This window comes from Gavialis gangeticus, unplaced genomic scaffold, assembly GCF_001723915.1.
Source record: "Gavialis gangeticus isolate Ggan-Ray unplaced genomic scaffold, GavGan_comp1, whole genome shotgun sequence".
Taxonomy (NCBI): Eukaryota; Metazoa; Chordata; order Crocodylia; family Gavialidae; genus Gavialis; species Gavialis gangeticus.
The window spans coordinates 16,456,141-16,472,638 of NW_017728995.1; the positions used below are offsets into that span (position 1 = coordinate 16,456,141).

Here is a 16,498-nt window from a genome sequence, read left to right on the forward strand (position 1 = left end):
ACGTTTCAAAAATTTCAAAACGTTTCGACGTGCCTTGTTTTGTTTTGAGGCTGTTTCGAAGCTCTCTGTTTCGTTTCGATTTTGCTCTTTCAAGCTTGAAATAAGATGAAACTGCGGGTGAAATTTTGCACAGCCCTACTTGTCAGTACTCCTCTCCAGTTAGCTAGGGCATGTGCTGTAGTCAACAATAATTGCTACCCAGGTGCATACAATAGAGTTCTGCTCTGAATCTACCCCTGGCTCTTGCACTGGGTATGTGGCCAGCACTGTCCAGGCTCCAGGAAATGGGGAGACATTGCCTTCCTGGAAACCTTTTTAAACAACAGCACCTGAAGAAGGAAACCATTTTGAGATTTGGATCCATTGTAATGTTTGTCCCAAGTGGTCTAAACTATAATTCAAGCCTTGCAGGGAGTAGTCAGATCGCTGCTTTGTTGGAGTCTTTCACACATCCCTCTCTGTCTTTGTTCTGTCTTGAGTGTTTGTGTCAGCATTTCCTGGAATCTGCTCACTGGAACAGCTGGAGGGGCAGCATTTGTTTTCAAGTAATCAGATTGCTGGCACTGTGCTGGAGGATGTTGAAAAATAGTTCTGATGTCATGGGATTTGAATTGATGTTAGCTAGCTATGTGAAGCATTTTATACTGGTATCTGATTATAGGATACATTGGTAGCAATGCCTTTAGTTAAGCTTGGCTAATGCTTTCCATTTTAAGACCATTTTCTGTTGTTTGTAACATGGCCAAATTTCAACCATTTGGGTTGACATTTTCCCTTCGGGGATATGTCTTAGGCTGAATTTTTTGGGGGGGGTCAGAAGTTCTGGCTAAAATACTGCCACTGTTTCCAAGAATGAGATTATGGAAAAAATGTTGTTTTACCCATTCAAAGAAATAAACTTACAACCAGTTAGTTGAAAAGCAGCATTACCTCAATGTTGTGGGAGTGGGAACTTAACACAGTATCCCTTTGAGGCAAATGTGCTTTTTGTTATTCCCACAAACACGTACCCAGATTGTAGCTAAGCCTCCAAAAATGATCAGAGCTTGCACGTGCTCAACAGAAGCTTGCTAGAGTTGAACATCTAAAGTCTCCCAAGATTGTGTCTGCAAGGAGCACACCCCCCCCAGGCCCGCGTGGGCTAAACAAGGGTTGCCTGCAGTTGCCCTTTCTGGTGGCCAGGGATACAGTACTGGCTTCAGATAGTGAGACCAGAGAGGCTGTTTCTCCTGTGTGCTCAGCTAAGGTACGCATTATCCACCATAAGTTTGGCACTTTCTAGGATGCTTTAAAGAAACATTTAACATAAGCTAATTGAAGCCAAAATGTCTGTGATAACACACTGAGTTTTTCCCATTTAATAAATGGTTGGCTCCCTACCAAAGTTTCTTTGGCATCTAGGCTCATTTGAGCCCTCATTCGGAGCAATAAGAAGGGTATGAAGAGACTGCAGTTTAAGAACTTTGCTTATGGGAGCCCAAAGAAAGATTATAGTACTGAGGGGTAACACTGAAAGTTGGAAGAAATTTAGACATTTAAACCTTGCTCCACCTCTTCCCTTTGCATTCCTTACTGAAATAGAGCTCTGTGATGCTTTGCTTTATCACTAGAGAAGCCTGAATAAAATAGCTTGATTATTTCACGTGCTGTCTCATTTCTCTAATAGCAATTCCTCTGCTAAGCGGGATAGCCAACAGATGAGCCAAGCAGACTTATATACTCTGAATGAGAGAGGAAAACATTTAATTTTCCTCTCCAGGAGTTTCTGCTTTTGCTCTAGAATTTCCAATTTACTGAAAAACCTCATCTGTCACCCTGGTAGGTATGACAAGAGATTTGTATGCATGTGTTGCAAACTATTCATAGTAGTCAAAGGACCTGCTCACAACCTGTTTTGCCCATATAATACATCTTGCAGGCATATTTAATTCTGTCCCTATAATTGGACTAAAGCTTAGAGAGAGAATTGGAGTCTTAATTTGGTGGCGATAATATTTGGACTTTATTTATTATATAGATTTTTTAACTATTTTGCAACCAAGTAGCTTAACTTGCTCGCAGTGTTGTAGCATGAATAAGACCCAACAGATGAAAATAAAGGTTGTATTTAAAGGGAGCTACCAATGAAATGTCATCCATGCAAATCACAGCTGGGACCAAAGACCTCAACCAGCAAGCTAAGGGTAATGAAAAGACCAAATGCTGGCAACTAGATTCATCCCCCAAGTGAAGAAAATTCCATTCTCCTGCTCTTCCCCCAGGGATGTGTCCTTCATGCAAGACTACATTTTAGTCTATAAACTGACCCTTTAAAATGCTAGGGATTTTGATGAAAGGTCAAAGTTTGGACCCAATCCTCGAAAGGTCTGTGCACCCAAGACAGAGGGAGCAAAGAGTAGGTTAGGCCACTGACTATCAGGCTTTTGTGTCTTTTCACAGCTGGAATGCTAATAGTGATTGCTATTTCTACAGAAAACACAGGGGTGACACCCATTGACAGTAAAATGAAACACTACATACATAAGGCAAAAACAAAAAAGCACCTGATTCTTTTACCTCAGCCAGCTATTATAAGCCAATCCAACTTTTCTACTTGAAATATCTTTATGTTCTGGGGTGAGACCTTAGTAAACAGTGAAATATATGCTCTACCTATGCTGTACCATGGAGGGACATCCGTGACAGTGAAGGCTACATCTCTTCTAAAATGCCACTTTTTATGGCAGGCAGTACTAGTACAGAAGCATAGATGTGTCTGTGAGATACTGTATTAAGTTTCACCTGGGAGCCAGCTGCTTACATTGTGTGATCATTCCTCTCTGACTGAAGAATAAGGCTCTGAGTGAACAAATGCATCCAACTGTGAAAAATGAACAATGAAAACAATGAAGTTGTCAGTTCTCTTACCAGGATGCAAATAAATAACCAGCCTGTCAAATAGGCTGCTCTGCTGGACCATTAGTTTAATACAAAGACATTCCGAGGTGCGGGGACATGACAGCTGATCTATCACCCGAGTGATTCCAGTCTTTGATAAAAGTCTGTTCAGAGTGGGTTATGATACATACTTTTAAGCTCACGTTATTTAATGTCAGGCATGGCTAATACATGAACTTGTGTACCTCAGCGATATGGGAAATGTATGGTAAGAAGCCAATTTCTAACTGATTTCCTTAGATTTGGGTTATGTCTGAATTTCGCTCAGTATGACGCCTCCTTTGATGGGTTGTAACTGAATTTTATGGGCTTCTCTCTTTGCAGCCTGCCAGGGTAACAGCTTTGGGGAACGCTGTAGTCACGTTTGTAATTGTCACAACGGAGCGCTCTGTGATCATGTAACTGGGACATGTATTTGTAGAGCAGGCTGGAGAGGAGCTACTTGCCAGGAAGGTACAGTGAACATTTAATTTCAGTTGCAAGTAGATTATGGAAGAGAAAAATAAAGTTTTCAATTCAGAACTTTTTATTAGTATTGAAACTCAGTTTTTACACTGTTGTCAAACTGCTTTTGATCTAAAGACTATTATCTAAAATACTTATATATTGTAAGAACCTTCCTGCTAAGGTTTTCAAAACTGCTTTGCAGATTTAGCCAGACAAATCCTCTTAATGTCAGTGGTGAATGTTTTTGCAGAATGCCTTAATTAAATTCCAGTATGGGTCTCCAGTGTAACCTGTCTTAAGTGAAGGGGCAGAAATACTAGTTGAGATTAGTCTTTTAGTAACCAGCTTGTGGATTGCCACTTAATAAGAGAGGCGTTTTGCATATGCAGAAATGGCAGTGCAAGCTGTAGGAAAATAAAGATGGAATTAAGAACCGGAAGCATTTTGAATTCAGCATGTCACTTCCCTAGTAATATGTGAACAGCTAGGAGAGGTCCCCACATACATAGTCCAGAAAAAGCTGAAAAGGATCCACAAGTCAAAGGATACAAGGTGTTCCCAGGGATAAGTGGTCTAGCTCAAAGAGATAAAGTGACCTAGGACAGTGGAGCTCAACCTTTTGACTCTGCAGGCCACATGAGTGCCGCAGAGCCTGTCTGCAGGCTGAATTAGGCCCTGTGCCACCTTAACTGGCCCCTGCATGTGAGGATCAGGCCTTAGGGCCCTATACTGCCGCCACATCCTGGGACCAGGCCCTATGCTGTGTCCACACCCAGCATCAGTCCCAGTGGCCCTGCACCACCTCCATCCAGCCCCACCCATTGGATCAAGACTCTGATTGCCCTGTGCAATCAATATAATATTCAGGGCTGCAGCCTACTGGCATCTCTGTGGACTTGTGGGGAGCCTTATGGGCCCGATTACCTGTCTGATGAACTTGAGTTCAAAGCACCCCACCACCGTTTTTCAGCGTGGGGACACTGATACACGTCACACTCCAGGTGATTTTAATGAGCACAGCTCTCAGACCTGCTCTAATTAACACCTGCCCAACACACACGCACGTGCGCGCGCACACACACGCACATGCACACCCCTCCTGGAGTACATCTATAAATGCCTTACGTGTTGAGATCATGATTTTAGGACATAGCTAATCACTTTCTTCACTTGCCCTTAATCTTCATTAATAGTAACTTCTTTCAGATTTTAGTTTTGTTCTTTAGAACATTGATTGTGTTCAGACCAATTTTCCATTAATGCATTTCCATTTGCTTCAGTATTGAGTTACTTCTAATTAACTCCCATGTAAGTCAGACGTGAATCAGTTCCTGTAGGTCATATCCAGATCTGACTTTGAGCCACTTGCACAATCAGCAGGACTGTACAAAGTGTAAAGAGATTTAGGTTCTATGTTTTTTCTCTTGCATTGATTTGCTTAAAAGGTGGTGCTTTCCTTTACGGTTAAAAGTTTCCTTATCTTGATTTGTTAACTGTTTGGAATTCTGAATGTTGCAGAAACCTCTAAATAAATTAACATTTAGTGTTTAAATTATAAGGTGAAGGAATGTGGAGTATTGACTGTGCCAATGTTAGCAAGAATTCAGCAGTCTGTATGGCTTCCTGTTTGTGTAGTCTATGCATACTTTTTTTAAACAAAAGTTTTCAATTTTAATTATTGCAGCCTGTCCTCCTGGTTTGTATGGTGTGAACTGCATGCAGCCCTGTATCTGCCACAATCGGGCTACGTGTGACTATGTATCTGGAGTGTGCATTTGTCCCAAGGGCTGGACAGGGATAGCCTGTGAACTTGGTGAGTTCCATCATGTCCTCCATTGACTTTGTCTAGATGTTTCGATCCCTGGCAAATCTAGCAAAGTTGCATCCTGTTGATTTCAGAGTGTCAGGAAGGGAAATATGGAGAGGGATGTGAGCAGAACTGCAACTGCAGCAATGGTGGAGTTTGTGACCGATACTCAGGGAAATGCAGCTGCCAGCCAGGTTGGATTGGAGGCCAGTGTGATGTTGGTAAGGTGGTTCATTTCTTTATTTTGCGTTTTTGGGTGCCTGTGTCAAATCGACTCTCTACCTTAATCAGATTAACTCTGTCATCCAAGACAGAGTCACTTTCTCCCTTTAAATTTAAACTTAAATGTTTTATTTATTGTATGTGATTATAGGGATCAGCCTGTGAATCAGGAGTTCTGCATTCAAGTTCTTGCTCTGTTACAGATTCCTTGTATGACCCTGGGCAATCACTGAATATTTCTGTGCCTTTATCCCTTGTCTGTGGGGAAAAAAGGATCACTTCCTTACCTCACAAGGTTGTTATAAGTATTAATAGATTGTGTGACTCAGGCCTCATCTACACTTACACTTAAGACATGATTAACCAGTTAATCACATCCTAAGCTGTCACATGACCACAAATTCAATCAATGAATGGTGTGGTAAAAGGAGAAATAAGGCACAATACATGTGTAATAACAGTTTGGCTCCATACTGTCATACCATTAATTGGATGTGTGGTCAGGGGCCCCTGTGGCTGGGCCCATGTGCACCCCAGAACCTGGGAGCTCCCAGCTTACAGGGCTCCCAGCTGCTGGGATGTCCCAGTCAGCCCCGTGGCTGGGAGACCACAGCTGATACGGGCTTCCATCTGGGTGGGGGTGCTCCTGGAGCACTCCCAAATCTGGGAGATTGCATTAGCTGTAGTCTTACAGCTTCTGGGGTACAGCATTTGCCACTGCCAGAGCCAAGCGGGTAAGTCCTGGCAGTGAGAGGGATGGGAGTGTAGGTTAGCTTTGGTTGGGGGGGAGAAGGTCAGGAGGCTAAAAGTAGCCTCTGATCCCCTCAAGCCCCCAGCAAAACCCTATGGATTGCACCTGTCCCCTCCTCACCCATGGGTCGCACCTGCCTCCCCACCCCACCCACAGGTCACGCCTGCCCCCTGACCCCTCGCAGGTCATGCCTGCCCCACCACCTGCAGGTCATGTCTGTCCCCCACCCCTTGTGGGTAGAGCCTCCCCCCCCATGCCCTGACAGACCCCTGATCCCCTCCAGCCTGCTGGCTCTCCAACCCCCTTGCTAGCTCCCCCATCCTGATTTACCTGATATTGGGCAGCCATTTTAAATGGATTTAACGTCCCCCTAATGCCCCCAAATGTCTGTACTTACCCAGGATCTTGCTGGCTCTGCCACTGCGTGGCACAAGATTACACAGCAAGTCACACCTGACTCTTTATGATGCTTCCAAAATACTGAGAATGTGCAAGTCACATTATTCAGCGAGAATCATAGGAATCTGAAATGCAGGTTTCTTATTTCTGCATATCTGAGGTTGTTTTCTAGCTTTCTGAAGACCTTTAAGATAAGAACTGTACAGGTATAATATGCTGTCATTATTAATGAGATACGATGTTGTTCAAAACATACAGGGAAGCGTAGAAGCCTAAATTGCGTTACCCTTACTATATAATCCATTCTCATCTACAAATTTTTAGATTGCTGTTAAGACTTTACAATCATTCATGTCCATGTTGACCAGGAGTCAGGACTGAATGTAACAATTTTTTATATGCCTTCTATATAGACTCTTTAAATGATACATTCTGGTCCCGTGGTTTTTCAGTATAGATCACCTCAATGTGTGCCATATAAAGGCTGATGGCTTGCACATTCTTTATACATATTTGAAAAAAAAATTATTCTGAGCATCTCTACATGTCCTTCTCCTCCTAGTCTGTCCCTCTGGCTTCTTTGGAGAGCAGTGTAAAGAACGGTGTGACTGTGAGCACAGCTTGTCCTGCCACCATCAAACTGGAGTGTGTCACTGTGATAAAGGATGGCGAGGAAAACAGTGCGACAAACGTGAGTTCCTCCTAAGTATACTGAAAAAACATCTTCCTGACATGCCGCATCTTATGTTAAGACTCCAGTCCTTACACCCATGCATAATCTCACTGAAATCAGTAGGAGTTCAGGGAGTTCAGGACTTTACAGAATTAAGCCATAAGAAATATGTTTCTGTGGGGATGTGGTAGTTTTCTACTTCTCCACAACTCAAGCTACAATTTCCCTGTCAGCAGATTTTCATGATGTTATTTCACATTATTATGATATTTAACATTCTTTCATGCCAAATACCATCTGTTCCCAAGTCTAGCAATTCATCACCTTCCAGTACCAAAAAAGAACACTAAATGTTAGCATCTTGATTCTGATCACTAGTACATGGGCCCAGTGCTGGTCAATGTGTTTATTAACAATTTGGACGCTAGCATAGAAAGCTTCTTGAGCAAGGTTGCAGAAGACACAAATCTGGGAAGGACTATAAACACATTGGAGGATGCAAGTGCAATTCAAAAGGATCTTGGCAGACTGGAAAGCTGGGCTAGAACTAACAGAATGAAGTTCAATATGAACAAATACAAGGTGCTACACCTCAAGAGAAATAATCAAAACCACAGCTATAAAATGGGTATACCTGGCTGTATGGCAGCACTATGGAAGAGGCTTTGCGAGCCTTGGTAGATCACAGACTCAGTAAGAGTCTGTAGTGTGATGCAGTTGCACAAAAAGCAAATCCAGTTTTGGGATGCATTAATAGAACCATTAGGGGTGCAGACAGAAGTGCAGCTCCCCACTGTAACTGAGAATGCTTTGCAGGAAGCATTCTAAGTTTGAACAATCCCCTGGACCAAACAGAAGTTCACTGTTGGTTCCATTGGTGGGGGGGGGGTGTCTTGCTGCTGGCTGTAAGCATGCAGCTGGTTTCCCCTAGCAACTCCCCCTTCTCCCTGCCAGCCCACACTGTTTTCAGAATGGGAGGGGGAGGAAGGGAGCTGAGGGAGCTCATTCTAGGTTTCTCAGCTGGCTTTGGAGGATGGAGTAGGTGAATTGGAGCTCCCCCCACCCCATCTCAGGGGTCTCCAAAACACCTTCCTGATCCTCCAGCTGGGGCTGAAAACCCCCAGACTGAATGTATTCTTCTCCCTTTCCCCCTTTCCATTCTGAAAACAGCAACAGTCTGGGAGGCAGCGCAGGCAGAAGTTACAGAAGACACTCTGTTTTGAAGCGTCTTCATCTGAACCCTTACGCAATGAGGGTTCAGATTTTCCCCCTATTGGCCATTTTTTAAGTGGTCTGCAGCAGTTTGAGTGGTCCACAACAGTTGTGTTTGGTCACTTCTATAAACCACTTTCTGTGACCAGATCAGGTGAAAATTGTCATTTCTGTCCGCATCCTAGGTGCAAGATGTAGGAGGTGATAGTGCCTCTATACTCGGCACTGGTTAGGCTTCATCCATAGTACTGTGTGTAGTGCTGGGCTCCACATGTTTAAAAGCAATTGGAGAAATTAGAGAGGCAACAGAGATGGTCAAGGACTTGGAAGGCAAGTCATATGAGGAGATGCTGAAGGAGCATGTTCAGCTTGCAGAAAAGGCGCTTAAGAGGAGACATGATAGCAGTCTTCAAATACTTGAACAACTGCCATAAGGCAGAGGGGAAACATCTTTTCTCTCTTGCTGTAGAGGAGGACATGGACCAATGGCTTGAAATTGCAGCAAAACAAATTTAGGTTGGATATCTGGAAAAACTTCACTACTAGAATACCAAGTAGTGGAATAGACTGACTAGGGAAGTTATGATCGTCACTGGAAGTGTTCAAGAAGAGGTTGGAGAGCCACTGGTCAGGGATGACCTAGGAATAGCTATGCCTATGTTCTGCTTGGCAGAATTCAATATTTTTATATATATGATTTAGACAGATAATATCAATGTTTATTTGTAAGAATTTATTTCCATTTTTATCAATTTAAATTTTCAGGATTGCACAAAATTGGGAGTGGGGGAGCAGACAATTTACTGACAGTGTACAGTTTATTAATGACAGCTCCCTCATCTGCTGTGTCACTTCCTCTTCCTTTGTTCATCTTCCAGTTCCCTGGGGTTTCTGGGAGTTGCAGTGTGAATCAGCATGGTTCTGTAGAACTGCTTCCCCACTACTCATCACAACCTCCATCGGCCATCATTTTTCTTAAATCCCCTTTCTATAAATTTTGATTATTAATAATGGAAATATTTTTCATCAGTCTGTGAGTGTAAGGTGAAATTAACATTTACTGATAAAAATCAAATTCTACCAAGCCTACCTATGTTCTGCTATGGGTATTTCCCATGCTTCTAGACTTTGCTGGTTGGCCCTTCCTTGGCCCCTCCCCTTTCTGCTACATGTGTCAGCGTGTTTTTAAGCCTTTCTTAGAGGCATTGGGTGTTGTCCATAGCTAAGGCTGAGGACTTTGACTGGGATATACTAATGCTTCTACTGGGACCAAAGCCAGAGGTCCCTGGGAGAGGCTTTTGCCCCTCCACTCAGGGTCAGACCAATCACCATTTCTGGGGTCAAGAAGGAATTTTACCTCATGGTCAGATTAATACAGGCTGTGCGGGTTTTGCCTTCCTCTCTAGGAGGGGGTGTGGCCCTATACCCAGATCTCTTGAGCATATGTTGACAACATTTCATAGACGCAGGACATTGGTTGCTGTAGTTCTCATGCTTTACCTGTGGCAGGTTAGGTTGATGGTAATCTTATGGAGAATTTAGATTACAGTGTAGGATATAGTGTGTAGGATGGTTTGGATAGGGATGATCCTGCCTTAGAAACAGGTGCTTTAAAAACCAAGATGTTATCTTCTTAGGAAAAGCAAGAAGTATCCAAGTACAAGAGAAGACCTGATCTTGTCTCTCTTATCTTTTTAGCCTTTTATTCATGATATTTGTAGTTCAAGTCAAGTTCATATAAAGTTTCCTTGTGTGCATCATAAAAATGTGCATATTAAAGATGTAAATAAAATCTTAGTTGTATCAAAATTGACAAGAGTTTGTCAACTAAAAAGGGTTTAGCATTTCAGCTTCTATGATTGCAGGTCAGAATTTGTCTCCTATCTGTGGAAATCCTGAGCAGCTAAACTTTTACTCCTTTTTGCAGTCAGTTCTCCAAAGAACAGAGTTGTTTTGAAAACACTGCTATTTTTCATGTATATTCACTGTTTTGTCAACTCCCGCTACATCTACTAAAGTCAAGGATAGTATCTGGCCTTTGGTTGTGTAACCCGGGTGGTACTCCAAGAGGTACCCCTTCTCCAGTTGAAGGGATCAAAGCAGGTGCACAAGCACTGTGGGAGGTGTAGGGACTCTCCTCCCCCTATAGAGCAGAGCCAAGCCACCAGTGGAGACTTAACCATATACCTTTTAATACTGGGAACATAACAGGCATAAATCAGAGGGTATACTGGACACTACAATACCCCAAGGGGGCAGGATTCAACAAAGGTTAGACACTTACAATCACTGACAAAAAACAGGGTTAACAAAATATAAAGCACAGACAGCAGAACAAACAATATGGGTTGGTGAAATATAAAAAGGCACAAAATGCAAAATGTCAAATGACAAGGAAATATAGGGCCTTGGTACCTGGAGGGGGGTTACACAATGGCCCCTTTCCTCTGCAAGAAGACTTGCTTCTTGTTATCTCACTCACCCCAAGTCACCTCAGCTGAGACTTGAACCTAGATCTCCCACATGGTAGGCAGGAACACTACCACACAGCCCCCACTGGTAGCACTGCACTAGCCTGCTAGGGGTCTTGACCTTCCTGGAGCCCCGGCCTCATGTTGAGCTGCCTGGCTTCTGATTGGAGGAGCTGGAAGCAGAGCTGGGAACCTCTCAGGTCGCTGCTCAGATCCTTCCTGGAGCGGGGGAGCCTCTCCTGCTGGCTGTAGCCTCTTGTAGGGGATCCTGGAGCCCAGTGGAGAGCCTCTCCTGCTGGCCACACACCACACTACTGAGGGTCCCACTACTGCCTGCAGATCCTGCTCTTTCAGGCTCTTCCAGGACACTGCTCCTGCCCCACTGAATCAGCTCTTGCCAGCTCTGTGAAGCTTCTTCCTTGTTGTCCCTTGCTGGTGTCTCCCCTGAGTCAGCCCACGCTGCCCCTTTTGTCCCCCTCCAGGTGACCCAAGGGGCCAATCGGGACATGGGGAGGTGAGTCTCAGGGGCCTGATTGGTGCAGAAAGGGAATCCCAAGTCCTCCAATCATCTTTTGCCCTTTCAAAACCCCTGGGTTAGGTCACTGCCTGCTAGCCCATCACATCTGCTAAACAGTTTGCTTTACTGAACATTGTTTTCTTTATTCCAGCTTGTTTGTCTGGGTACTATGGCATTAACTGTGCTCAGCATTGCAATTGTGCTTTGGGTACCCCTTGTCATCATGTGACTGGAGAGTGTGGCTGCCCTCAAGGATTTACTGGCTATGGCTGTGAAAAAAGTAAGTTGTCATAAAAGCATTCGACTAATTGCCCTTTAAAAATTCTGCAGGGGAATGAATCATTTGTTAAATAACTAAATAGCTGATATAAGCAGTAGGACAGCAAGACCTGTGCAGTAATAAAGGTGGCTTAGAACTTGAGAGCAGCATGTGGATGCACAGCTTTCCAGCTGGCAGAGGAAGAAGACAGGGATTAAATTCATCACAGCTGGCATGGGTCAGAGCTAGATTCAGCTCTGTTTGCTGTGCCCAATAGGCAATTCTGTCCTTTGAGAGGGGAGAGAGTAGGGTCACCTCTGCCCTCCACTAGGTTCTGCTGGTGGGAGAACAGATTCCATTCTTGCCTGCCAGAGTTCTGCTGGGTTGTAATTATCTTTATTATCCTAATTAATAGCCATCACTGAATGTGGCAAAAACCCCAGCTATTCTGTAGTGACCCTGGAAAGCAATCTGTGTTTCCGCTGTGATCCCAGCTCTATAATTCCTATTTTGTGCTTTACTGCAGCATTTCTAAAATCTTTGTGTTGAGTATAATTTTTAACATTAAAAAGAGTTGGTTATAGAGATTTTCAGTTAATATGTATGTCCTTAATTGATCTAAAACTCTTTAAATGCTTTATTTGATGCTTCCCACACAGAGCATGATCCCCAGTCAGGGCTGTCTGATGTTGAAAGTAACAGAAATAATGATAAATAGCTATAATAAGCACCATTGCAGTATATTTTGTGGCACCAGTTTACCTCACCTGAGAATCAGGTCTAAATATAGCTGTGAGGGTGCTGAGGTACAGAAGTGAACTCCTGTATAAAAACTGTGGTGCAGTAAGATAGAAACATGTAGGCAGCATGGCTGACAAACGACAAAATGCACTGCGTACAAATGTTTGCGCTAAAGCAGTCTTGCAAGTTTAAACCATTTACACAAGGTACAATGTCTTTATCCATACATGTGGTCTCCTGTGAATTGTACTATTATTTTAGTCAATTTTGCCTGACATCTCCCTATGATTTTCTTTAGTGACAAGAAAATTGTTGCTGGCCCTTGACAGTTGGGTACAAATTGACTGAACAAAACAAAACCAAACAGTGAAGTAATCCCCAAGTAAATTTAATAAAACTCAAGTCCCAGAAGGCAACATACTTCTGTAGGCAGGGATCTTATTTAATAAATTTTAGCCTTCTCTTTGTGTGAATACTATAGTTACCAAGACAAATTTAATTCATTGGTTTACATTTCCTCGTCTCTAAGCTTGTTCACCAGGCACATATGGTAAGAACTGTAACCGAGTGTGTCAGTGCTCTGCAGAAAACGAGGAGTGTCACCCAGTAACTGGCAAATGCACCTGCCTACCAGGTTACTATGGAATTCACTGTGACCTCAGTAAGTATAATTCATGCTTCATATTTTTTTCTTATATTTCTTTTTAAAGACAAAGTTTGCATAATCAATTAGGGACAATTGATTCTTGGGGTTTTTTTGGGGGGTGGGGGGTTCCATATCTTCAGTCTTCAATGAGACTCTTCCAGGAATAAAGCAGTTGTCTTTCTAAGCAAGGCTAGTTGAATTGGCACTTTTTTGTAGGAATGAGGATTCTTTCCTCGAGACAAATGTTTTACATTTTTCCAGTCATTTTTGCCTCTGGCCCCTCCGTGGAAAGTAATATGAGCATGGTTTTGCACATACACATCTCCTCTGCAGCTACATATGGATATGGTATAACTCTCTTCCCTCAAAATACCAAAGGCAAAATGCTTCCTGAAAGCTCTGAGTGCTAATGTAAGGACAAATGGTTATTATAAAACAACAGAGTGCAATTGGCAGTAAATCTAAAGTGATTCATAAAGTCAGTTAAATTGCATGGTCTTGTTAGGAACAATCAAATTAAACAAATTGTTATTTTAGATTGAAAACTAGTGACTAGCACGAAGGACCAAATGACAATTGGCTGCATATTCCATCATAAAAAATATTCCCAGATCCACATACCTCACACTGATATTTTAGGAGATCAATAAAGCTGTTTGTGGTGGAATGTGGCAACTGAGGAAAAACACACACTAAAGTGACCAAAAGGAGACGGCCAGTTACTGTTGTATTTACAGCTTTAATTTAGGGGGGTTTTATGTTGTGGTCAGTAATATCCCTCTAAAGAATGAAACATTTTCTCCTTTCAAGCTCAGTCATTCTTTCCTTCCATTAATTGATCTTCCTCCATGTTTTCTAAGAAATCATCTGAGCTCTATCTGTTGCCCCTCTAGACAATGATTTTGAGACTGAAACCAACAGCAATGAATGTGGCTCTAACCAAGAGTTAAAAACAGTGCTTAGCTCCTAGAATGGAAATAGAATAGTTCACCCATTTCACAGGATTTCATCATCATGCTAACAGAAGTTATATTTAAAAAAGAATAGGGTCTGATTCTGCTCCTATTTACATCAGCTTTATACCAGTACAATATTACTGGCTTCTGATTTACATTAATATATGCAAAATCAGAATCAAGCCCTTGAAATTTTAATTATGATCAATGTTGAAGTTATTAACATTCGAGGGCTTAAGTCCTTGACAGTGCCATTTTAAATATATTGAGTCAAGGTTGATGTGAAGCCCTGACTACTACTGTGTTGGCTCTTTTGGGAGTAGTCAACATGTATGTGTACAAGGGGCCAGACTTTGACAATTTCATTGAAACTTCCCTGAATAAAATGGAATAAGAAGCTCAAAATTTAGCCTTAGAATTTGGAAATTAAGGCAGTTAGACTTGCCGTGATTTAGCAGAAATATTTACAGAGTGAAATGTGGGCTCCATTGAAATCAAGTGGGATTTTGGTCTTGACTTCATAGAGGAATGATTTAAACCAGAGTAAACGAGGCCTATTCATTCTTGATGAGGCCCGTTCATTCTTCAGAAGCGCTGGAGCTGCACAGTATCTTCTACTTCTCTATGAATCAATTGCATATTGTTTAAGTTTTATGTCTAGTAAAACAAAGGGACAGCCTTGATCTCTAGGATAGGAATTTAGAGAGAGAGAATGCTCCCTCACATCTGCATTCTTCTTTTGTTTTATACTTTTTGCTCAATAATTTTGACCAGTCAGTGGTGCAGTGTTGGAATGTAACCAGATTTGCTTTAAAATTAGGATAACTTTTGTTGTAGGAACAGCCCTTGCAAGTATTCTAGGATCAGTTTCTGATCTCATATCATCTTGACACTGGGATTGTTTCAATGTCTTTATTGGATTTATTTATATTCTGCATGCACACTGATGTAACTAAGATGAGAATTGAACCTAATCTATCCCACACTAAAGAAGCTTTCACTGTATTATGGAAAACTAGACTTAGTATCGAGAGCCACTCCCAATGAAAGTCAAGTTGGCTTTAATCCAGTCAGTGTGTGGTTGGATGCTGCTGGAAGCAGTTTCTGGCAGCAACTGCTTTTGTATAGTACTGTGCAAAAAGATTCAGGAAAATATCCTTAAAAGGTGTAGCTGGCTGAGAAGTTAATGCTCCAGGAGCCAAAAGCAACTGGGCTTTCATGTTCTCAAGTTCTGGAGTGAGAGTGAAGAAATGAAATAGTCTCTTGGCAGGATATGGAGGAAGCAGACAAGTATAGTAATAAGAAGCCCATCAGTTGTCCATAACTCAGTGGACAAGCAAGTTTGCCTGCATGTGGTCAAATTAGGGAGAGAAGAAAGAAAGAAAGAAAAAAAGTGGCTGTAATAGATGCAAAAACACTCAGCATCTCTAAACTGTTTACAGATGTAATAGAGCCTGGTGAACTTTGAGCAAGAAAGATGTCCCCCAACCCAGTGTCTACTGATTGACTTTCCAGTTCTAGATAATGAGGCACTGCATTAGTGTATTCTTTGGCAATGCAATTAGCAGTATTGATAAGGACACCCACAGTATATGCTGTTGGTATGGAAGGATTTAGGAACAGTTGCTCAAGACAAAATGCTCCCTAGTTAGAAGGAAGAGATCAGGAAATGACTGAAATCTGGCTGCTGTTCTTGCAGTTCTCAGAAGAACATAACTCAGATACACAGGAAACTGTTAAATTAGAAAATGTCTTTATTAGATAACTGGTGGTTAGAGGCTAAACCTCTTTATGGATGCATAGCCTACATAAATGGCAAGATAGTGTGTAAATTGCTGTAGCTGTCTGCCTGTAAGCTGTCTTGGAAAGTAGTAACAGATAAACGTGTCTTGCTGATAATTATGTTGAATGTCGCAGCAGATGTGTTTGCTCTGCTTGTGTTGCTCCCTGTTGAACTGAAATGAAAAAAAAAGTTAAAAGGGATAAGTATATTGGGAGAGGAAGAATTACATGAATTATGGCAACCTCTGCTAGTTATGAGAGAAACCCTGTCTGCCTGAGCTGAAAAACAATTCTGAAACCTCTGCCAGGGATGAGAACAACATGGTTGGGGGTGTGAAACAGAGTAAAAAAGGAAAAAGTCAAAGAATGACCAAAAGGAAGGGGGAGGGGACGTAAGAAGAAAATCACTGAAGACACCAAATAAAATCATCAGACAAGGCTGTGTCCTTAACGTTGTTTCTTGGTGGCTATTAAACGAACACTATGGCTATTAAATGAACACTACAACAAACCAAGAATGCTAGGAACTGACATATTTCTGTGCATATAAAATAGCAACTTTTACTCTATAAAATTTGCAGCACAGGATGGGTCTCTTTTAGTATATTTAAGTAGGAAGTGGGCAACATAATGTTCAGATGTTCAATTCTGATAGACTGATAGCAATGTATTCAGCGA

At 42.2% G+C, this 16,498-nt stretch overlaps 1 protein-coding gene across 6 annotated transcripts in view; it reads left to right on the forward strand.

Moving 5' to 3' along the window:
• The window catches only part of LOC109287955 (multiple epidermal growth factor-like domains protein 6), a 360,336-nt gene that overhangs the window by 325,961 nt on the left and 17,877 nt on the right, over positions 1-16,498 (forward strand). For all 6 annotated transcript variants that reach the window (XR_002095029.1, XR_002095028.1, XM_019503252.1 and 3 more), the window contains 6 exons: positions 3,262-3,390; positions 5,069-5,197; positions 5,284-5,412; positions 7,126-7,254; positions 11,588-11,716; positions 12,966-13,097. Coding sequence is in view for 4 of the 6 variants with exons in the window: in XM_019503252.1 (XP_019358797.1) it covers positions 3,262-3,390; positions 5,069-5,197; positions 5,284-5,412; positions 7,126-7,254; positions 11,588-11,716; positions 12,966-13,097 (777 nt within the window). In the remaining 2 variants the exon portion in view is untranslated. The remainder of the gene's footprint in view (positions 1-3,261; positions 3,391-5,068; positions 5,198-5,283; positions 5,413-7,125; positions 7,255-11,587; positions 11,717-12,965; positions 13,098-16,498) is intronic.